The sequence below is a fragment of the Ovis canadensis genome, chromosome 7 (genome assembly GCF_042477335.2).
Source record: "Ovis canadensis isolate MfBH-ARS-UI-01 breed Bighorn chromosome 7, ARS-UI_OviCan_v2, whole genome shotgun sequence".
In the NCBI taxonomy this organism is placed as follows: domain Eukaryota; kingdom Metazoa; phylum Chordata; class Mammalia; order Artiodactyla; family Bovidae; genus Ovis; species Ovis canadensis.
The window spans coordinates 90,570,655-90,594,832 of record NC_091251.1 but is presented as its reverse complement, the minus strand read 5'-3'; the positions used below and the strand labels follow the sequence as shown (position 1 = coordinate 90,594,832).

General features: G+C 42.8%; 1 protein-coding gene across 3 annotated transcripts in view; it reads right to left on the bottom strand.

Annotated features, from left to right (window-relative positions):
• RAD51B (RAD51 paralog B) overlaps positions 1-24,178 on the bottom strand; it is a 615,635-nt gene that overhangs the window by 59,614 nt on the left and 531,843 nt on the right. For all 3 annotated transcript variants that reach the window (XM_069596890.1, XM_069596889.1, XM_069596888.1), the window contains exon 9: positions 1,688-1,791. In XM_069596890.1, the coding sequence (XP_069452991.1) occupies positions 1,688-1,791 (104 nt within the window). The remainder of the gene's footprint in view (positions 1-1,687; positions 1,792-24,178) is intronic.

Sequence of the window (24,178 nt, the reverse complement as noted above, 5' to 3'; positions counted from 1 at the left end):
AAATCAGGGTACCATCTAAAATCAAGAGCAGAGATAAATTACAAGTTTTGAAGGCATAAAGTTAAGGATCCATGAAAATGAAAGCATTCACAAGCAATTTTGCTTTCTCAAATTAGAGTTTAGGTAGTAGTGCTTGACAATCCTTAATGGTATCCCTGATGGCTATAAACAGGGTTTATTTCACATGATTTATAACTTAAGGTACAAACCAAAGGTTATTAGGTTCTACCGGAACATTTTTTAACATGTTCCACTGAAAGAGAAGTAATGGATTTAGAACGCAGAATACTTAAATCATCAGGGAAAAGGTATCACTGAGGTAATGAGCAGGCCAGGGCCTGAATACTCAAGAATGTTCCCTTCAGTGAAAACAAGCAGCTCTATCTTCTCAGAATATGGCTGACTCAATCATCGAGCTGGAATGTTATTTACACAGTCCCGAGCAAACTAAGAAGTCTCTGGTTTGTAACCAAGGGCACTCAGAAAGTTATGTCTGCAACAGGCAAAGACTCATGTCTGTTTTTGATGATTCCTGATTCCTTGAAAAACAGCCAATTTACCTAATGCAGGTAAAGGGAAACAACTCCCTTCCCACCACTTTCTCCAGAAAGGACCACCATCATGATACTTCATGCCTCTTTCATTAATAACTTGGATTTGTTATATATTTAGCAAGATAGGCAAGTCTGGGTTCTGAATTCTGCCCCATCCAACAAAACAGGATAATCCCCCTGTCTTCTTCTCCCACTTGTAGGAGAGGTCAAGATGGAGCGTGGTCCACATAGCAGGATAAAGTTGAGGTTGCTGCTGCTGCTAAGTTGCTTCAGTTGTGTCCGACTCTGTGCGACCTCATAGACGGCAGCCCACCAGGCTCCCCCGTCCCTGGGATTCTCCAGGCAAGAATACTGGAGTGGGTTGCCATTTCCTTCTCCAATGCATGAAAGTGAAAAGTGAAAGTGAAGTCGCTCAGTCGTGTCAGGAAAAATAAACTTCCGAATTATGAAACTTTTCACGGAAGGGGTCAGACTCTGGTGTTCCTTTCTTTGGAGTGGGAGGGGAAATTAAGAAAGATGTAAAAAGTAACCTTTCTGGATACAGGTGGGGAATTGAGTCCAGGATAGACAGCATTAATAGAGTTCTGAGAGAGTCATTATCCTTTTGGATAATTTCTGGCATCATTCAGTACTTTAACCTACTGGTTTATGAGTTAATGCAAAAGTACCCAGGATCTGGAGAAGAGTGTATTCACTTAGCAGAGTCTTTGCGGCCTAAGGATTTCAAAACATCCTAACCTCAAGAAAAAGCATCATCATTATTTAATTTATACACAAGTTATCTAGCCCTTAACAAATACTAGCTAAGAGAAATGATCATTTATTCACCCTTTAGAGGTAGAGTGTTGGAGATCCCTTAGGGGTAGAAACCTTGGTCACTCACCAAGCTATTGGCAAAAATCAGGGGGCAACGCTCTATTTTTCATATTTTTTCCCTTGTGTGTGACTTATCTTCCCAATTTATTAGAACTGCTATTGAGGTAGGCAGGGAGACTGGTTTCTTTACCCACCCTCTGACAGCGTTGGCCCAGGACAGACAGCACAGCCAATGCTTTCAGAAGATGAACACCCAGATTGCTGGTACATCTTGTTCCCTGACCTTGACAGTCAGAGAACGTTGTTAAAGCACTCACCTGTCTTCCCTCTGAACCAAGGTACTGGAGAATCAGCCGGGTGTTCACACTGTGACTCCAGGTGTTTCCTAGCGCGGCTGTCAAACAGCCAGATCTAGAAGTGCCTGAAACGAAAAAGAACAAAAGCAGGCTATGGACATCCAGTCTCATCATGCTCTTTCACTTAAGCAAAAGTCCAGTCACTGTTCATTGCTCAGACAGTACTTGGGAGCCCAGGCCACTACTACAAAAGTTGATGAAGGAAAGAAGGAAGCAAGGGTTTAAGGAATATGAGACTAGAAAGAAAAACCAGCATGGGTTTCCTTCAGCCTCAGTGAAAGTAACCACCACTGGGCTCAGAGATAACAAAGTTATATATCAATAAGAGGTTATAGTGCAAGCCATTGCTAATAATAAATCAGGCTACTCAACATCCACGGCAGAAAGGCATAACTCGACTACACAGAATAAGAGCCAGTTATGAAATAGTTTAATAAAGTTGCAAGACTTTTCCAGCTTGATAAGACTCTTAATTCAATTTCCCTAATCAATATAGAAATGGTGGCATATGTATATAACATTTCTATGCCTTTCCAACCTGAACATACATGAACCCTGAAGAGGAATCTGGAAGCTCTCATCATTTCATATCTCATCTGTATTAGACATTCTTATCCCAAGAGAAACATTCTCTTACCTTCTAAGACTTTCCTATAAGGGGGAGGATCTGAAGTAAACTTTATCTGACTTTCTAGTCTATAATAAGTTGCATTGCAGCTACCCTCTGACATCTCCAGAGCATCACTGATCTCTCTTGACATAACCAGAAGGAACCCATTCCTGCACTTCTCCCTTCTGTGTTAGCGGCAGGCTTGTTAAGTCCCATCACTTAGAAGTCAGCACTGACTCTCATCTGGAGCACATTCTGAGGTCTCCTCCAAGTTTCTGTGTTCACTTTGGCCCTGGGCCATGAAATGAGTCTTAGGCTGATGGGGCATAGTGGACTTGTAGTTTACCTTGCGTCCTCAAAATGCTATCTCTTTCCAATGGGGAGACCAAGTACCAAAAGGCTGAAGTCCACTGAATCAGCTAAAACAAAATGAGGCCTTGAATGTCTCATTTGTTGCCTGCTCATGGCATCATCTCATGTTCACCCTCTATGTGAAATAGGAATTGGTCCTCTTTTCTGGTTCACCATCTTTCAGGGTGCTCTGCCAACTCTTCATGGTCTTAAGCATGTTATTCAGTCACTCAGTCACGTTCAACTCTTTGCAACCCCATGGACTACAGCATGCCAGATTTCCCTGTCTTTCACTATAGAGTTTGCTCAAACTCATGTCTATTGAGTCGGTGATGCCATCCAACCATCTCTTCCTCTGTTGCCCCCTTCTCCTCTTACCCTCAATCTTTTCCAGCATCAAGGTCTTTTCCAATGAGTTGGCCCTTTGCATCAGGTGGCCAAAGTATTGGAGCTTCAGCATCAGTCCTTCCGATGAATATTCAGTGTTGATTTCCTTAAGGATTGATTGATTTGATCTCCTTGCTGTCCAAGGGATTCTCAAGAGTCTTCTCCAGCACCACAGTTTGAAAGCAATTCCTCAGGCACTCAACCTTCTTTATGGTCCAACTTTCACATCCAAACATGACTACTGGAAAAACCATAGCTTTGACTACATGGACCTTTGTCGGCAAAGTGATGTCTCCACTCTTTAATACGCTCTCTAGGTTTGTCATAGCTTTTCTTCCAAAGAGCAAGCATCTTTTAATTTCATAGCTGCTATCACCATCCACAGTGATTCTGAAGCACAAGAAAAGAAAATCTGTCACAGTTTCCACTTTTTCTCCCTCTATTTGCCATGAAGCAATGGGACCAGACATAATGAGCTTAGAGTTTTGAATGTTGAGTTTTAAGCCAGCTTTCCCACTCTCCTCTTTCACCCTCATCAAGAGGCTGTTTAGTTCCTTTTCACTTTCTGCCATTAGAGTGGTATTATGTGCATATCTGAGGTTGTTGATATTTCTCCTGGCAATCCTGATTCCAGCTTGGGACTCATCCAGTACAGCATTTCACATGATGTACTCTGCATAGAAGTTAAACAAGCAGGGTGACAATATACAGCCTTGACGTATTCCTTTCCCAACTTTTTTTTTTTTGATGTTTAAAAAAAAATGTTCATTTGCATGTTTACTGACCACATTGATCCTAACCCTGTGCTTAGGGAAAATCCCTGTGATGGAAGCCCTGGTTTCCACAGGGAATCAGGCCCACACTTGGACAGAAGAATGGTAATAAACAGGACCACAAACCCCATCAGGGATGCGAGCACTTGGTGAGAGTGCTTGGTCAGGAGGCACCAGTGGGTTCCCAGTCATGGCTGGAAATCACTGTTCCATGTCCAGTTCTAGCCGTTGTTTCTTGACCTGCATATAGGTTTCTCAGGAGACAGGTAAGGTGGTCTGATACTCCCATCTCTTTAAGAATTTTCCACAGTTTGTTGTGATCCACACAGTCAAAGGCTTTAGCGTAGTCAATGAAGCAGAAATAGATGTTTTCCTGGAATTCTCTTGCTTTTTCTATGATCCAGTGGATGTTGGCAATTTGATCTTTGGTTCCTCTGCCTTTTATAAATCCAGCTTGTACATCTGGAAGTTCTCGGTTCATGTATTGCTAAAGTCTAGCTTGAAGGATTTTGAGCATCACTTTGCTAATGTGTGAAATGAGCTCAATTTTGTGGTAGTTTGAACATTATTTGGCATTATCTTTCTTTGGGATTGGAATGAAAACTGACCTTTTCCAGTCCTGTGGCCACCGCTGAGTTTTCCAAATTTGCTGACATATTGAATGCAGCACTTTAACAGCATCATCTTTTAGGATTTGAAATAGCTCAGTTGGATTGCCATCACCTTCACTCTCTTTGTTCACAGTGATGCTTCCTAAGGCCCCCTTGACTTTGTACTCCAGGATGTCTGGCTCTAGGTGAGTGATTACACCATCATGGTTATCTGGGTCATGAAGATCTTTTTTTGTACAGTTCTTCTGTGTATTCTTGCTACCTCTTCTTAATCTCTTTTGCTTCTGTTAGGTCTTTGCTGTTTTTGTCCTTTATTGTGCCCATCCTTGCATTAATGTCCCCTTGGTATCTCTAATTTTCTTGAAGCGATCTCTAGTTTTTCCCATTCTATTGTTTTCCTCTATTTCTTTGCAATGTTCACTTAAGAAGGCTTTCTTATTTCTCCTTCCTATTCTCTGGAACTCTGCATTCAGTTGGATATATCTTTCCCTTTCTCCCTTGCCTTTTTCTTCTCTTTTCTCAGCTAGTTGTAAGGCCTCCTCAGACAACCACTTTGCCTTCTTGCATTTCTTTTTCTTTGGGATGGTTTTGGTCACTGCCTCCTAAACAGTGTAACAAACTTCATCAGATACTCTGTCTACCAGATCTAATCCCTTTAATCTATTCCTCACCTCCACTGCATATTCATAGGGGATTTGATAACTCCTGGACTCAAATACAGCAACAGATAAATGTGGTTCAGTGGTTCTAGGCTGGAAATGATTCTGTGGGCAATATCGAGGTGTGAGTGCTTATAGTGTCCAGAGGGTAGAGGTCAGGGATGCTGCTAAACACCCTGTGATGCACAGGCCAGTCCACACAACAAAGAATTATCCAGCCCCAGATAAAACAGAGCCGATGGTGAGAAGCCATGGGTTAAAAAGAAACACACACACACATATATTTTTCTCTGGTTCAAGCAGATATGGGAATTGGATATCATCCACACTAGGGCCTCAACAAGCCTGGGGTTTAAGACTGAGGGAGAATTTAGTGAAGGAGAGAATAAAATTTAGGGTGACCTTGGTTCATCATATATACAATTCAAAACACAAATGAATTGATTTGAAAACAAGTACTCTGGACGGTGCTGATCTGACCACACTGCTAACTTCAGGACTAGGTGTTTTGAATGCTTTGTCAGCTGCATCTGCATCTCTCTCTGGCCCCATTTCTCTGGATGGATGGTCCCGTAACCTCCTGACTTCTCTGTCTCCATCCTCCTTGGAGTCTTGTCAGCATTTGGTAAAGCTTCTTCCAGCATCCAGTATACTAGCCTCTTTGCTTCTCCTTGTACCAATCATGTTGAGTATTCCTTTTCCTTCTCTGCTTTTCCTTTGTCTCTCTCTCCTTAGTTGTGGGTGGACCCCAGAGAGCTGGTCATGAGCAGTTATTTCCCTAACACCCACATGCCTTCAGTGGCTAGGAAGGTCATGTGTATTAATAAAGAGACCAAAAGTCTGCATCTTAGCTGGTAGAAAGTCTTCACTACCACAAAGAGATGTACTCTCTCCCGTTTTTCTTGAAATACGTGGACCTCTCAGTCCATCTTTCATTCCCTCGTTTTTGATAGAGACTCATTAACAGAGAAGTATTTTCTGCTATAAGAAAGCCAACACTGCAAGGACAATGGCCACTGATGTTCCTTTTTCTTGCATTTTTACAAAATAGCTTCACTGAGACAACTCACATGTTGTACCATCCACCCATTTAAAGTGTACAGTTCAATGGTTTTTACTATATTCAGAGTTGATCAACCATCACTACAATCAACTTTGGAACATTTCATCACCCCCAGAAGAAACTCCAGATCTCTTAGCTATAAGCCTCCAGCCCTTCCTTCCTGCCTTGAAGCCCTAGGCAATCATTAATCCACTTTCCGTCTAATATTAAGTGCTAGGAGATGGAGAATAGTGGAGATGGTGGTGAATTAGACAATTCACCTATGATTTCAAGGGGACAGTCCCCAACCAGCTCCAGCTGCTATTGTCACACGGCAATAAGAGTTTATGGTTAGCCATATCTTTTGATCTTATTTTTAAAACCAATACTTTAAGTACAATCTTCTGATTGGAAAATGCTGGTTTATTTAAAACAATTTTTAAACATGTTAAATGACCCATTCCCACCAAGCTTGCAATGTCTGCTCCATGCAGGATGTCCTCACTGTTGACAAGGATGACACTCCCAGGGGGAATGACTTCTAAGTCTCTGTCTTAGTGTCCCACTTACCTCAGCACCTGTCCCTCATTTTCAACTACAAGATCTGCAGGCCTAACATGATGAATTTGGGTACTATAAATTCAGTATCTTCAAATCAAGCTTATACGCTTCCAGTATAAATTTACTCCTCCTTCTTTGGCCTTCTAGTCAAGCTGATTTGAAACCTTAGTTCCATTTAAAAAATGTCTCCCTCTCCTGTGCTTCTCAGTTTCAATAAACTGTGAAGTCAGATTCGTTTCACTATAAAGGTCTCACCTACATCCGTTCGTTCTACTCCAACCTAGATCAGAGGCACATTAGCTTTCACCTAGGAATGGCTGAGGTCACCATGCTGCTCTGAGTTTCTCCCTACGAAAGCATCCTTTATTCTACTGTTTGATTCAGCTGCCCAGGCACACAGCTAAGCGTGTTGCCCTTCCACTTACGAGCAGCAAGCTCAGAAACTTTTGGCGGCCCCCATGTTCTTTTGAAGAGTTCTAAATTCCTAAGCCTGGCGCTCTTGCAGCTGTGTCTGGCCTGCCTCTGCACACGTCTTCCCTCCATTCCACTTCATAAAGACTCTGCTCCGTGTAATCACTCCCTCCTCATGTCGCCCACCTCCATGCCCACGCATCATCTTCAATACTCCTTCTTACACGCCCCCTCCCTGGTCATCACAGAAATAATGCCTTCCTCCTTCAAATGCCCACGACACTTTATATTATTCTCTCATGTTGCTGCCATTTTCTATCCTGTGGCATGCTACTTGTGTGCTTTTCTTAGCACCTCTGATGTATATTTCAAGAGGACCAAGTCCAAGTCTGATTTATATTAGTATGCCTGATTCACGAGGTTGAAGACCCAAAGGATGCTTCAGAAACTGGTTAAATAGAAAATAAGTTATTACCATTAAACTTTGAGCTATGTTATATATTTGTTTTAGCAGCAGATTTACATTCTTAATCCGATCTTGCTTAAGCCAAAGTTAATAGGTTTACATTTTTCAAGCAAACTCTAGAAGCTTGTGGCTTCGATGCCCACTAAGTGATAGGATGAACCGAGCCTGAATTTGAAAGTTCACCAAGGAAGAGCTACATGTGAATACTGAGGAGTTGCTGATGAGTTAAGCACTCAAAAAAAAAAAAAAAATGTGGTGATACAACTGTAGGTGTTGCCCAGGTCCAAAAGTCATTTTCAGGGGTCAGAGCTATAAATGGCAGTAGTGCCTATTTAAAGAATTCCATGTCCCTAAACAAATGAAAACAGAATTTTAGAAAAGGACCCACATGCTTGGCTGCTTGTCAGACAGGTAAGCTTGGGTCCTTAACCCAGGGCCATGAGCAACAATAACCAGAGAAAATTTTCCAATGGAAACCTTGAGTGGGCAAGCTTAGGGAGCTATATCTTCAGGAGTGTTTACAAATGCTAAGCCACCACAAGAGCAATAACAGCAGGACCTTATATGATAAGGAAATGGGAAATGTTAAATGTTAAACAGTTGATAAGGAAAAACAATATTTTAAAAGTATAATACTATAAACTAGGCACTAGGTAAGCCCTTTAAATAAGGAGGGCTTATACCCTGTTTGAGCTTTGTATCTTAGGTACATCTTTTTTGATCCTGAAAACCACCTTATGAGGTAGGTAATATCATCAGCAGAACAGACCAAGGCTATAAGAGATTAAGTAATTCTCCCAAGGTCACATGTTGGTTCATAGAGCCAGTGTTCAAAACTAGGCTGAGTCTTTTTTTTGTTTTTTTGGTTTTTTTTGGTGTATAGTTGATTAATAATGTTGTATGGGTTTCAAGTGTACAGCAAAGTGATTCAGATCATATCTTTTCCAGATTCTTTTCCTTTACCAAAGTGTTAGTCGCTTAGTCATGTTCAACTCTTTGCGACCCCATGGACCATAGTCCTCCAGGCTCCTCTGTCCATGGGATTTCCCAGGCTAGAATACTGAAGTGGGTTGCCATTTTCTTCTCCAGGGTTTTTTCCCTTATAGGTTATCACAAAATATTGAGTCGAGTTCCCTGTGTTATACAGGTAGGTCCTTGTTGGTTATCTCTTTTACATACACTAGCAGGTATATGACTGGGTCTTAACCACTATTCCAATTAGCCTTCTCTAGGCTTATTATGTAAAATCGCTGGCCACTCTGCCAGCCTGGGGTGGGTGGGGTGGTGGTGGCTGGGCAGGGCCTGAAGAGCCCAGAGGCTTATCTCTGGGAAGACACTGATGGAAGTCTGCTGTGAGCATCTTATCAACTCGTCTGAACTTTTCGTGCCACTCAGGCTCTACACTCGGCTTCCTCTGTTCTGATGTACAGCAATAACCCAGGGCAAGGGGTTTCCAGAAAGACGCTACATGTCCTGGCGTGGCAAGTTATTTAACCTCACTCAACTGGCCCAGCAACAGGATTCAGGCAAATCAGGTGGCCTGAAACTGACCCTCTCTGGTTGGAGGATTAAAAAATCTGGTCAAGATTGAAAAGTTACTTCACTGAATAGGACTCTGAATATGGAAAAACAATTGAAGAGTGGTTATAGGTGGTGGCATGGCTTGAGAAAGGGAAGTGGGGAAGCTATCAGTTACTATAAATTTGTAATTTTATTTTCAACTAGAAAACTCAGCGGTCTTTAATGTCTTTTGACTTCTAAGCATTCCTGTGTGAGGGCTAGCATAGATGATCATTAATGCTATTTATAGAAAATTTAAGGTAGACGGAGTCTGCTTATTGGCTTTTCAGAAAAGGTGATTTCCTGCCCAATGACCTAATTGGTCAGGAAACAGCTATGTGAATCTTTTCTAAGCTCATTTCAGCAGAAGGTACAAAAACTGGGGCATTCTCTCCCTCCCTCCTTTTTGATGACTGTGATATTTAGATCTGCCAAGGCAGTATGACTTCATTGTACTAGAATTTGGTTGATTCCAATACAAATAAAAAATCAAATAAGTGAAATGGTTTTTTAAAATATTTTCATTATTGGAGATTTTTCATGGTCACAAGATTGAGCTTATAGAAGTACCTGAGTAAGCTCCAGACAGAAAATCTAATTTATTTACACTGAAGTCAGGTCTCTTTGGGAATCCCTGGTGACTCATTGGTAAAGAATCTGCCTGCGATGCAGGAGATAGGGGGTTTGATCCCTGGGTTGGGAAGATTCCCAGGAGCAGGAAATGGCAACCTACTCCAGTATTCTTGTCTGGGAAAATCCATGGGCAGAGGAGCCTGGCAGGTGACAGTCCATGGGATCATAAGAGTTGTACATGACTTAAAACTAAACCACCACCACCAAATCTCTTTTAAAAAGACTGAGGGAATAGTCATCCTCTACTGTCTCAGAGACACTTCCAGGTAAGTCAAAGCACACCCTCTCTCCGTGATTGCTTACCCATCTGTAAAATGTGAATAATAATTTTTGCCTCCAGGCAACCAAAGGTTCTTGATGACCCTTAGATGAAGATACTTGATATGTATAAATGACAGGAACAATGATGGTCAAACACTGAAGATAAAATTCTAGGGAGAAAAGAAGTTTAATCATCATCTAGTACTTTTTTTAAATTCTTACAATGAGGCAGGCTAGTAAAGCTCAGTAATGAAGTGGTTTAAACAGCAGGATTTGGATTCTGGAATCTCTTTCATGACTACTATCTCTGGATCATTTCCCCTACTCCTTTGGAGTGGGAGTGGTTATGAAGACAAATCTCACAGGCAAAAAGCTCGCTCGCGCTCTTTCTCGCGCTCTCTCTCGCTCTCTCTCGCTCGCTCTCTCTCTCTCTCTCTCTCTCTCTCTCTCTCTCTCTCTCTCTCTCTCTCTCTCTCGGCTCTGCACAGAGGGTGTAGTCCTTGTGCAATCAGTCTGGAGGAGGATAAGCAGGTTGCTATGTAGCCTTGATTTCCAAAAAGGTAATGGGCCTCTGGTACCAACCAGTGTCAGTATTGAGGGAGTTTTTAATGAGGAAACTCCTTCTCTAAAAACATTGCAATTTATGACTCCTATGCTAAGCGTTTCTGGGAAGTCAAATGGAATCTCCAGTATATAACATGAAAGTGTGCCCTCTGGCAAAAGGTCAACTTTAAAAGACTAGACTTTTTCATACTTAAAAAAAAAAAATGTAAACAAAGCAGCAACTCCCAGAATAGGAACTGAGGGGAAGGAGAAGTTTATGGCCCGAGAGGGCTGGCTCCTCTGGACATTAGGTCTCTCCTGCCCCTTTAAATGAAAGACCATTTATTGAGACTAGAAAGAGGAAATTTTAAAAAACAAAAAAGGATGAAAATACAAATGTTTTCAGTACTTAAAGAAGTTCGGGGAAGGGGATGGTGTTGTTAACCACTGGAGTTGTCATTCTCTTTTTGATCTCATCCTCACATCTGAAACATGTTCTATATGATGCATGATGGCATATGGCTGGCTGGAAGACAGGACCCTGGAATTCTATTTCTGACTTAGCTGCGGGCTTTTTGTTTTAAATATTTATTTATTTGGCGGTGTCCGGTCTTAGCCGAGGCGTGGAGGATCTTCGTGGCGCCATGTGGGAACTTCCATTGCGGCGAACAGACTCCAGCTGTGGCACACGGGCTCCAGAGCACGTGGACTCTCTGGCTGTGGTGCACCAGCCTAGCTGCTCTGCGGCATGTGGGATCTTACTTCCCTAGCCAGGGGTGGAACCCACATCCCTTGCATTGCAAGGCAAATTCTTAACCACTAGACCACCAGGGAAGTCCCTAGCTGTGGGCTTTTAATGAGACCAGGTGGGAGAAGAGAATGATGTGACTAGAACATCGGAGCAGACCTTGGTAATGACCAGTTAGTTCACTTCTCTGAGCCTCCGTTTCGTCATCCACGACAAGAAGGGGTTGTTCAAAATGATCTCAAAAGTTCCCGCCTGTACAAAGAACTTTGAATCTATGGTATTTTAATGGCAAGAAATTAGTTCCTCATTCTGGACCTTACTTTTTCCAGGAAGTCTGAGACTGCTCTACCCCGGGTGCCGTTTCTCAATGTCTGCGCCCCACCCAGCACTCATCTCAGACTGAAGAGTGCAGATGTGGGCTCCTTTTACTAAGAGCAGATTTCTCCCCAGACTAGGGATTTTCTTAGTCTATCCTACCTACTAAAACCTTTTGATGGGTAAACATGTGTTGGCCAGTGGCCAAATCCCAGCAAACACAACTTCATAAGAACAAAGCTTAAAGATGGGAGTCTGAGTGAGAGAGTAGGGATTAGAAAGGGATTATCATTCATTAAATTCAGTTTCCCCTGTTTAAAACCAGGCCTGTGGAAGTTGCTGAGCTTCAGCATATGTTTTTTTGGTTATTGTTGTTGTTGGGTCACTCATTTGAAGTGAGGAAGTGACTGAGAATCTTGTTTAGCCTCAATAGAAAGATGAAGAGGGAAATATTTAGATCTTTTCCCCAAGCTTCCCAGAGTAGCCTGAGTTACTTCTACTAATGGATCGTGAGCTCTCTTGCTATTTGATGCAGAAAGCCAGAATTTCAGCAACCTACACTGAAGAGGCTATCTATAAAGAGGGAAGACTACAGAGGATAGGGTATTTGAGAATAAGGATTCAAGACGACTGACAAGTTCCATAAGGCCACATGGCAGATGAGAAGGAAATTCAAAAAGGAGGGGATATGTGTATACATATAGCAGATTAACTTTGCTGTACTGTATAAACCAACACAACATTGTAAAGCAACTATACTCCAATAAAAATTAATTTAAATAAAAAGTGATTGAGACAGGCTCAGACATCTGTCCTCCAGCAAAATTAATTTCCCTGGAGGCTTGTGCTTCACTAACTGAACCTGTGAACCAGCTGTATTTAGTATATACTCTACTTCCTTGGGTCTTTAAAATTGCCGATGGTCTGTAGGTCAAGTTCCAACGGAAGTGATATTTCTGATCTAGCTCTATAAATAGCACACTGGAAAAAACCCATCAGCTGCATATGGCCCGGGGACCACACACTATCTATTAAGTAAGTAACCACAGTATCTGTGCTGCCATTTTAGAGGAGGATAAAAAAAAATCTCTTGTTATTTATAATCTTCTGAGCCTTGAGATTCTCAAAATACTTTAAAGTTATTAGTCTTCTTTCAAATTTACAAATAAAGGATCTGAGGCATAAAACCACACAATAACTGCCTCAACAGCATCTGCCCACTGAGGAAGACCTTCGGCCTGAGTAAAGAATAAGGTTGCTGCGTTTTGAGAAAACAGAGGATTTCATTCCCAATGTCTCTTGGTGAGGGGTGAAAAAGGTGAATGCAGTCCAGAGTCTTTCCTTGCTCAACACACCCAGTCTTGTCCAAGTTTCTGTAAAGCTCATTCCTGAGGAAGGTAAGAAATGTGAAGAAGACAAGATAAGGTGGGATGATCAGAACCTTTGGAATGCAAGGGTTAGAGATGGGGCAATCCTCCACAGCAGAAGGGAGACTTAGAGTTCAGCTAATCACTCGGATAAAGACTGGTTATGCAGCAGCACAAACCGCTCAAACAAGTCCACTGGTTTTTGTGTGGGGAGGAAATACTTTAAGTTTCCCATAGTCTCAGAGTGGTTCATGGAAACTATAATCCCACCAGAATGCTTTAGAAAATGAAACGGGGGCATTTCAATAAATATATTGGGATGAAAGAGAGAAATCAGGACTGTTCAGGGGCCAACCAAGATGCATGGTTCACCGTACAGAGATATCTTGTAGGAAATGTCCAGAATTGGGATGAGGATTTTCACCCTACAAAATACTGGTCCTTCCAGAACCCATCTCATTTAGGGGATACTGCATAGGGCTTTTATGTTTGCAGTGACAATAAAGGTCCTAAAGGCAGCTAAGAAAACATAGGCCTAAGAAGAACAGAACTAGGGTGTCTGAAAGGAGCAATCTGCCCCACCCAGCTCAGCTTCCATCTTGCTCAGGAGGCCAGGACCCTGAACGATTTCTCCAACGACACAGTTTTCCTCCTGCTATCCTCCATTTAAGGAAAAAAAAAAAAAAGATTCTGAATGGTGGCCTCTAGATAGATCTCCTGACCCTTTGAAAAACTCTTTAATAAAAATAAATTCACTCACTGGAGAAAACACATGCTATCCCTTAAGTAAATGCCAGCAAAATAAAACAAAGGGAAAAAATCCCCAAACTCAAACATTTAAGGAAATTAAAGGCTTTTTTTCCCCCCCTCTTAATTTAGGTGTCATTCAGTATAAGCCAGGAAGATGGCTTATGTGAAATGGGCTTTCTTTTGCAAAAATGTGTCCCATCTGTTTGCTGTGAATTCCTCAAACTGTGCCCATCAGCCATCTTGGTATGAGTTCTGCTTTTCTACTCTCTTTGTAGAATCTGAGGATATCAGAGCCAGATTGCAGTAAATCTTAGGTATTATATCTGGTCATCATCTCATTTTTTGACCCTTCCATTTTCTTTTTCAGGTGACTCTCTTTTCTTGCTGAAGCAGAAGGAATACAGCCAACTTATCCTGATTGCTGATTGTTATTGTGGCTCAGTGGTAAAGAATCTGCTTGCCAGTGCAGAAGACGTGGTTCAGTCCCTGGGTCAGGAAGATCCCCTGGAGAAGGAAATAACAACCCACCCCAGAACTCTTGCCTGGGAAATCCCGTGGATAGAGGAGACTGGTGGGCTACAGTCCATGGCGTAGCAAGAGTCAGACACCATTTAGTAACTAAACAACAATAGTCCTGGCTTCTGGAAAAAGATCACCCTCAGATACGTGCATTGCCTTTGGAGAAAGTTGGGAAGGGTAAATAGTCACATTTTTTTTTTTTTCCTTTTCAACATTGCTTGGAATTTTTCTTTAAAAAATGATTTCATTTTTAATTTATTTTTTTACTTATTTTGTTTGTTTTTAAAGTGGCATATCACTTATTGGTCACTTTTCCTGGGCAGATTTTAAAACTATGCATGTGTGCTAAGTTGCTTCGGTAGTGTCCAGCTATTTGCAACCCTATGGACTATATAGCGTATCAAGTTCCTCTGTCCATGGGATTCTCCAGGCAAGAATATTGAGAATTTTCTGGTGGATCAGTCAGTAAAGAATCTGCCTGCAATGCAGAAGAACCAGGTTCAATCCCTGGGTCAGGAAGATTCCCTGGAGAAGGGAATGGCTACCCACTCTAGAATTATTGCCTAGAGAATTCCATAAGATAGAGGAGCCTGGTGGGTTACAGTCAAGGTTTATTAAAAACCATGGCAAAGTAATATTTAGTAGCTTTTCATAGCCAAGGAATTAGTCTGGACAATGAGTAAGCCAGGTGACAGCCCATTTGATTAAAGATCGAAGGGATACACTAACAGTCACAGGGTTTGTCTTTGGGAAATCAGCTTACAGGGCAAACCCAGGACCTGGAGACAGAGTCTTTTCTCAAGGCCTCAGCTGATGCAGAATTTGGTCCAGGTAAGTCTGCTTTTGCTTCAGGCTGACACTGGATCACTGGCTCTTTGCAAGTAATAAGGAGAGAATGAGGGAAAATGCTGTTGTTTATCAGGAAATATGTTTTTGAAAAATATTCCTATGAAAACAGCAGTGGCTTAAAAAAGATCATCAGTGTAGAAAGACATTTCAACTGAATACAATGTGTTATCCTGAACTGGCTCTTGGATCAGAAAAAAAAAAATTGCTGTGAATGACATTATTAGGACACCTGGCAAAGTTTGAATATGGCTGGTATATTAGATAATGGTATTATATCAGCACTAATTTCCTGGGTGAGATCACTGTATTGTGGTTATGTCAGAGATGTTCTTGTTCTTAAAAGAAAATGCTGAAGTATTTGGAGATGAAGGGTCATGATGTCTAAAAGTTACTCTAAAATGGTTCAGCAAAGATAACAATAATAAATTAATATTATAAAAAAATAGACAACAGTAATATGAAAGAAATCAAATGAATAGGGTAAAATGTTAACGATTTAGGGGAAGGATATGTAGGAGTTCATTATACTTTCCTTGGAACTTTTTTGTAGGTTTGAATTCTTTTTCTACCAGAAAAAAAAAAAAAGCGTGAAAATATAGGCTGGCCTACCCTATGAGAAGACCTGGGTAACTGATATGAAGTCAGGATATAGGACTAGATCTCTGGAGAAATAACTAAAGGCATTATTTCATATGTGTGTTTATGCAGCAGAATCACCTAAACCAGGTAAATCACTCTAAAAAATGCAGAATCCTTGACCCCATACCAAACCTAGTGAGTCAGGATCTCTGAGCGGTCATTGCCCAGAGGTCTGCATTTTCAAAATGCTCTCCCAGATCATTCGTTTGAAAACAAAATTATATATTAGGCATTTGTTGTTTTGGTTTTTAACTGTAGGTTTCTCAGACTCATGGACAGTCTATGGAGCAAATGTTATGAAAATCTCTACCTAAATACCCCATGATGCAGCTTTTCATCATGAAAGGCAATATTCTGGTGAATGCCCTTTGGTCTGTTTTCCAAGGAGGGTAGAGAAGAGATGTAAATGCTCTTTAGAAATTCCATAATTCATCCGGTTAGACTGCTTGTCAGAAGAATCACCCAAGACCCTAATTCAGAAAGTGAAGGAGGGGCAGCTGATTGCCTGGGGCATGAAACAGGATGGGGCGAGTAAAGGGGCCCAGGTCCCCACGCAGGCAGAGACCCTCAGTAAGGTCCTCAGTCAGGCTCCCTGACCACCATTTCTTCCAGAGGCCAAACACAGCTCAGCTTTCAGAGTTCAAGCTCCCCGCTTTGTTCCTTCAGTGAGAACAGAAACAGAAAATAAAGAGAATGAAATGGGATTGGAGACAGATGCCCTGAGGTGCTTGGAAAACTCCAGGGAACATAGGTGCATCCTGTGAATCCAAGTTAAAGTGCATTAATACATACTGCTTCCTTCAAAGCGGCTACATCGGTGTAATCATTATTCCCATTTCACAGAACAAAGAAGTGACCTGACTCCTGAAACCCACCTAGTCAGAGCCAGAGCTGGGGCCCAAGCCCAGGTATTCTGCAACTTCCTGCTGTCCCAGTTGCTTCCCTTTGGGCATCTGAGAGCACATCATCGTGGGGAATGCTTCTAATTATCACCTTGCCCAGAGAGCAAAGATTTATTGTTATGCTTTCCTCCAGCCCCATCTTAAGCACCCCTTTGGGAAGTAGAGTGATCATGACAGAATTCAGGATATTTTCATGCGTGGGAGGGAATGGAATGCTGGCGTCACATATGTTTGTTGCCCCTGAAGGCTCTAAGAAGGGGGCAGGGCGGGGAGGGGGGAGCAGATTGTTGAATCCTTGGTGAGGCAATCTCAGAACGCACAGCACCCTGAGTTTTACACAAGAACCCCAAAGGTTCTTCAGGTTTCTTTCCCATACTGGTGAACTCAGCTTGGCTGCTGAGTTCCTTCAGTTCAGCCTGTGTCTCCCTGACATTTGGAGCGGGGCTTCCTGAGTCAAGGCTAGGACAGAAGCAACTGCACGTCTCCTATTTTGCGATGTGCATACACAAGGGCTACCCCATGCCTGTCACACCAACACAAGGCTCAAAATAAATTGCAGCCGCCGAGGAAGGGAAAATCCCATTTGTGACAGGAACTCACAGTGGCCCCCAGATCACAAGTTGTAAGGTCCGAACCACGTGCAGACCGCTAGGATGTAGGGGCTCTTAGGCAATGGAGATGACCTTGCTTTAACTTCCTCAAGTGTTCCTCCAAGAAAATGTCCCAGTCCTTGGCGCAGCACAGCTTTTCAGGCAGCAGGCTCATGAAGGGAAAGGGAACTGATGAACCGAATGTGCTGAGGCTAACAGGGTTATTTTAATCGGGGGAACTGGTTTTGGTGGCAGCAGGCTGTCAATCCACATCTTCAAACCATGAGTTCTTAAGCAAGGCAATTTCCTTCTTCCTTGAAGGCCACTGTTTATCTATGGGCTGGAACTATGGGTTTACTGAAAATGGCCAGTTTCAGCAAAATGACCAAGACGACTGGGTTGGTGTAATTTGTCTCCCATCTCAGAGGTCAGCTGATATAAGGCATTTCGGTAAAGGACTACCAGGTAACATTTTTGGGGATGATTAGTACTTTCTGAGCAGTAGGCTCAATGCCTTATCTACATTATCTCTATGAAGGAGATGTCATTATGATGCCAATTTTCTAGAGAAGGAAGCTGATCAACAGGGAGAGTCAGTGATTACCGGAGGTTGCTCAGCAAGTGGCAGAGTAAGGACTTGATCCCAGGTGTCTAACTAGTCACTTCAGCCATTTAGAAGGTTCCATAAGAATGACCACTCATTTCCCTCTCTGGAAGAGAAAACTCTTAGGGCTGCCTTACCCCATTTTCTAAATATTCTACTCATTTTCTTGTCCACGTTAAACTATAATATTTAATGTCTTATTCAGAGTCATCTGTGCCTGACTAGAAAAGCATATTTGATTAGCATTCTCTCCCTGTTGTCGGGAAACTCTTAGTCATATGATAGGTTTCTTGAAACTGATACCAAAGAAAAATAAATCTCCAGATTCTGTAGCTTTTCAACTGAAAATATGTCAAATAACCTGAGTTGCCAAAATCATGATTGGCTTTCCTTCTGTGACTACAATCTCCACATCTGGTTCACCTTCTTTGCCAGAAGACCATTATCATATGTCTTTTTTGTATATCTTAGGATGTTGCTCTGTTTTATGACATTGCCAAGTGGAATTGCTATGTTAATCATCGTTACAATCCCATTGATAATTGCATTAGTGCTTTTCTCAATGTTAACTGCACAATAAAAAATTAAGCAGCAGAAGGCAAGTGTGGGAGAGTCAGAAGAGACCCACAGGAGCCAACTAGCCCATTTTCTCATCTGTACTGCATTGCAGATATTACTATAGTTGTGAGATGCATGGCGAGATAGCAACCACAGTTATCATTTACCCATACCTACTATGTGCCAGATGTGATTCCAGGCACTTTACATGATAAAAAATCTCTTAATCATCTCAACAATATGAAGCTGGATGCTATTACTGCCCTCATTTTACAGATGATGAAACTGTGCTCACATCTGTACAGCTAGTAAGTGGTAGAGAGGATTCCAACCCTCACAGTCCAGCCCCAGGGTCTGTTCCAGCCTTGCCCATGATTCTGACAGGCAGTCCAGGCTGGGAGCCATGTTCTAGCTGACCTCCCATGGCAGCAGCTGAGTCTGATCCCAGCAGTGGATTATTCTAACATCCATAGTTAAGGATGGTCCATAAAGTTTTCATGACATTACCATAGATACATCTTGTTTATGAAACAGCATCACAGTACAAATACAAGAGTCACGTATTAAGCATTTTTTTTTGGAGTAGAAGATTTTTATCAGCATTTTAAGATTTTATCACTATCGGTCTTAAGGAAAGTGACATACCTAAGGTGACACACTTAGTCATAGGTCAGTACTGAGACAAACACTCCTTCCTATGTCCTAGAACCTCAGGACCTAGTGCTTCTCTTAGACATCGGCCTCCTGTCTGACCAAGCATCTTTGTAAGTGGACACAGCTCTACAGGACCATAGGGAACACAGCACCAGCTTCGCAGCAGCCTGCCTCTAGATTAAAAACAACACAAGACACGCGGACTTAAAAAAGAAAATACATACCAACAGCACAATAGAAACAACAAAAAATAATAATAAAATAAATGGTGGAAATACCTCGAGGGTATAAAAGTTTCTTTAAACTGATCATCAAGTTCCTTCTTGAAAAAGGCAAGTGCCTGCCAGCAGGAACCTAACACTTATTATTCTTCTGTGTTCTCTTTCTGCATGACTGAAAGGTTTTCCGATTCCCATCCCTATCAAAAGAATAGCTCCCCCCATCTGAGACAATCACAAAGTTTAAAAGCAGCTAACTCTCACTTCAAAAAAAAATTTTTTTTTAATAAAAACTCCAAAACCCATAGGGGTTGTAAAACAGCTTTGTGTGGAAGAAGGGCAAGTTTTCTCTTCAGAGAAGCTCATTTCATAGGGTTGGGCAAAGAGAGAGATGATGATGGGGTAGGGGGCGGGGAAGGGTGGGAACGCAGAAGAAGGGGAGGCGGGCGAGGAGGAGATAAAGGAGGAAGAATCCCTGGCTTTAAAAAGCAACATTGTCCAGAGAGGTGAAAGGGAACAGATGGCCGTGGAGAATGTGGCCCTCAAAGCCCCAAAGAAAGGGGCGATGCTGACAGATCTTGCTGTTTCCCATTGACGCCTGAATGTTCTAGTGTGGGGAGCCGAGGCCAGTGGAGGGGGGGAAACAGACCTCTGTTCCCAGCGACTCGCTGGGGCACCAGCGGTGTGGAGGATCACTGAGAAAAAAAGCAGGCGGGGGCAGGGAGGGCAAGCAGCTGTGGCCGCAGAGGGCAGGACGGCCGCGGGGGCGTGCGGGTTTCCACAGCCTTCTCTTTTGGCCCGGCCAGGAAAGGTCAGCCCAGCACTGGTCTTTGCCCTGGCAAAGGTGAAGGAAAGGACAGTGGCTGGGGCCCAGTGTCTCAGCATCCTCCCCCACCCCCAAAGGCACTGGGGGAGGCCTGCCGGGGACCAAATAGATACCTTGGGAGAGGGAAATGAAGAAAATATTCCAAATGCTTTTAGAGGATTGAAACTACAGTAAACAAGAAATCTGGGTCTTTGAAAGAGGTCAGAGAATCTTGCCAAGTAAATCCCGTATGATTTCAAGGAGTCTCAGGGCAGAGAAGATTTGCTGAGGAAATCCAGCAGGAGTTGGGGGGCAGACTCAGGAAGGAGCCCAGAGATCTGAATCTGCGCCCAAAGAGGCACCAAATTCTGAGTGGGGCTTTGCTGGACACAGTGGGATGACAGGAGGAGAGGAGGGACCTTTGGCACCCAGGGTGTGCTCGCAAGTGTGTGTGTTTGCGCGCGCGCGCATGTGTGTGTGTGTATCTGTATCTGTGTGTGTGTGTATCTGTGTGTGTGTGTATCTGTGTGTGTGTGTGTGTGTGTGTGTGTGTGTGTGTGTGAGACAGGCACCAGGATGGGGTTGCTGGTGGGCTCACTGCTGGTGGATGTCAGGAGACTCACAAGTCACCATGGAGCGATGTTGGTATAGGCACGTCTGGTCTCCTGGGAGTGCATATACCCCTGCATATGGAGGCCTGGATGATTGGTTTAAGGAGTTAAGGGTTTGTGGAAGCAGCGATTGCAAAAAGGCCCATAAACTTCAGGGCACAAAGATGCATCCATCAGTATACTTTCCTTAATCCTTAATATAACTCTGATCAAGAAAATTTCTGTTCCAAATGACCCCTTGAACTCTCCCTACAGCCCCTAGAGGATGATGAAAGAATTCAGCCCTACTCCTACCCAATGAGGAGGGAGCCACATTCTTCTTGGCTCACTGTCCTGTTGGCCCACAGAGACCTGCACAAGCTCAAAACATTTCTCTGGTTTTGATTTGCCTCTCTCTTCTGCCCTGACTCAGAAAATGAGAGAGAACTGAACTCAGGCCTAAGGATCTTGAGACAGCGGGGCATGAGTTTGGGGAAACAGACCAGAATCATTATTTGGAAACATTCCTACACATCTTAGACCCCCACAAATACCTCTCATCTAACCCCCAATGGGAATTGCTTAGTCACAGTGTCCGACTCTTTGCAACTCCATGGACTGTAGCCCACCAGGCTCCTCTGTCTGTAAGATTTCCCAAGCAAGAATCCTGGAGTGGGTTGCCATTTCTTCCTCCAAGGGGATCTTCCCGACCTAGGGATCGAACCCGTGTCTCCTGTATTGGCAGGTGGATTCTTTACACTGAACCACCAGAAAGCCCTCAGTTGGGAGTAAGAGAAGTTAAAAGGTGGCTCTAAATATATTTAGTGACCTGGCACATTCATCTTAACCTGGGCTAGGTCTCCATTTCCCCAGGAAAGAGGATGTGGCAATGGCTGTCAAGCCATATTGCACTGTGCATACACTGAGTTACTGAGAAAATTCCCATGGAGCAGTGTAATAAAAAAAGATCAACCATGATGAAGACTTTGCTTTTTTATTTCCCAGCTTCATCCAAATTGCTCCCCAGGCGCTTTAGATTTAGAAAGCTCCACTAATCAACCTTATAAACAGCAGCCCAGCCATTACACAGAAATGACTTTGTATAGCTCCTAAGTGAATTTACCCCTGGGGATAGAAGATGCCCAAGGCTTTAACAATTACAACAGAACACAGCCTCAGGAGGAGAATAGAAGACAAGTACGCTTTGACATCCCAATTGAAACTCCAGGCTGAATCCAACATAGAAGAATGTAATTACCTTTCCTAGTTTGACGGTCCACTAAAGAAACTGGAGAAGTGGAATACCTATTAGGTCCCCACTAATCCTCCTCCTAAATTCAAAGCAGGGTCAGTCCCTGGAATTCATTTCTGGGTATTCTTACTCTCTGCTATTGTTAAACAGCTCAATTGATAAGTGCTTGCAGCTAATAATGCTTTCTACTGAGCCCTCCCCCTCCTCTTTCCCAGCCGCTCAAAGCACTTTACAAATATCACCTCATTATTCTTTACAACACTCAAGTGAGCCTGATAGGTGGAAAGGTTCATTATCTTCTCCTTACCAATAGGGGAAATAGACAAAGGAAGAAGTGACTCATTTGAGCCAACAAAGCAGGGGCAGAACTGGAACTAAAACTCAGCCATCTTCTAACGGGACATGTCCTATGTCAGTCTGGAAAGCTGTTTTGCTGATGGGGCAGGATTTTCTGGCCGTGGGCAGTGTTGTAATCAACAGGTCCACAGAACTGCGGTTCTGGCTGGAGGAAGGAGGACAGGAGTCGACTGGAGAAGCCCCACGGGGGTGGTCCTAACTGGTTTGAATAAGTCACTTCACCTGATTTTCAATGTCCTCCACGAGAAAATGAGGGGTTTCCGTGAGAGGATCTTTAAGGTCCCTTCCAGCTCACTGAGCTTCCCTGGTGGCTCAGACAGTAAAGAATCCTCTTGCAATGCAGGAGACCTGGGTTTGATCCCCACATCAGGAAGATCCCCTAGAGAAGGAAATGGCAACCCATGCCAGTATTCTTGCCTGAAGAATTCCATGGACAGAGGAGCCTGGTGGGCTACAGTCCAGGGGATCGCAAAGAGTTGAACACAACTGAGTAATTAGCACTTTTACTTTTCTTTCCAGCTCCTTAGATCATGAGTGGAGTGAGAATTTCAAAAGAGGGCCTCTATGTTTCACCAGCAACTTGTGGCAATCTGAGCTTCATTTTGCTTGTAAGCCTGAGATAGCACCCTTGTCTCTTCATAGAGCCTCTGTGTCATCCAGTATCCTTCCAAATGACAGTGGCATCAAATCAGTCTTCCAGGTGGGAGGTTCGAGAGGTAGTCCTGGAACATCAAGGCTAAGGACTAAAGAGATGGAGGGAGGCAGGGAACAGGAAGAAGCCTGGAAGGATTATCAAAAAAAGATTTGGCACACAACATTTCGAGTTTGCCCAGGGCTTACCGAGGGATACTCCTTACATTCCAAGGAACCTATGACAAGTCGTTCAAAGTTTAAGAAGGCTCCAAGGAAATAGCATTTGCTTTAGTTTTTCTAAATACAGGGTTCACTTGCCAACTCTAAAAGCCATGTGAACAACGCCCTCAATGTACCCTGCAGTGGTGGTTTTCCATTTAAAGAGAATTTCATTTTAATGAAATAACACTGGTGTGCCTTCAAGTTAATTAAAACGGGATTTTACAGGTGGGTTCATAGTTTATAATTTGTGTTGCTTGAGCCAGATATGTCTAAGCATTTAGAAAACCTGAAGTATTTTATCTCTCTGATCTTTTATACTTTCATTTCAAGAACGATGCTTTGATACTCTTTGTCACAAAGAGGGTTGGAGAAAGAGGACTTTTAGTAAAATCAACATTTGTTTGCAGGAGAAGCAGCCCCCGCAACCAGAATAATGACCTTGGAAAGAGTCTTGGGTGATGGGCTGATTACAATGACTGGATATAAAGGACTGACTGTGTAGCCGCCAGAAAGAAACACATTTTTGTAATATCTCAGTTGTTTCTATTGGCCTGGCCTTCCTTGCATTCACCATGGGAACTGAGTCAACAAGTTTGCTTGCTTTTATTTCACTGATTGCAGCACATTCTTTTTTTTTTCCCCTCCACATACAGGGAAAAAAGAGTAAAGAACAAATGAAAGTCAAAGACTTGATGATCCAAAAAAAAGATGGGTATAATTTTATTTATCTTCAAATCCAGCTGCAAAAGTGACTAGCTGCAAGCTTTATTCCATCTGCTCTCTCTGAGGACCTCAGCCTGACCTTGTGGAACCTTCTTTCTGGGAAGTTAAAGAATTTCCAGGATTAGCTCAAGCCTGGAGGCTGCCAACTGTGACAATCTACAAAGCCCTCTTAGGTAATGATTCAGACGCCACTTCTGCTCAAGGCCAAGATGGTCCCTGATGAATTGGAAATATTCTAATTTCCTGGACCTAGACCATAAAGCAAACTGACCCCGGAAGAATTACCGAA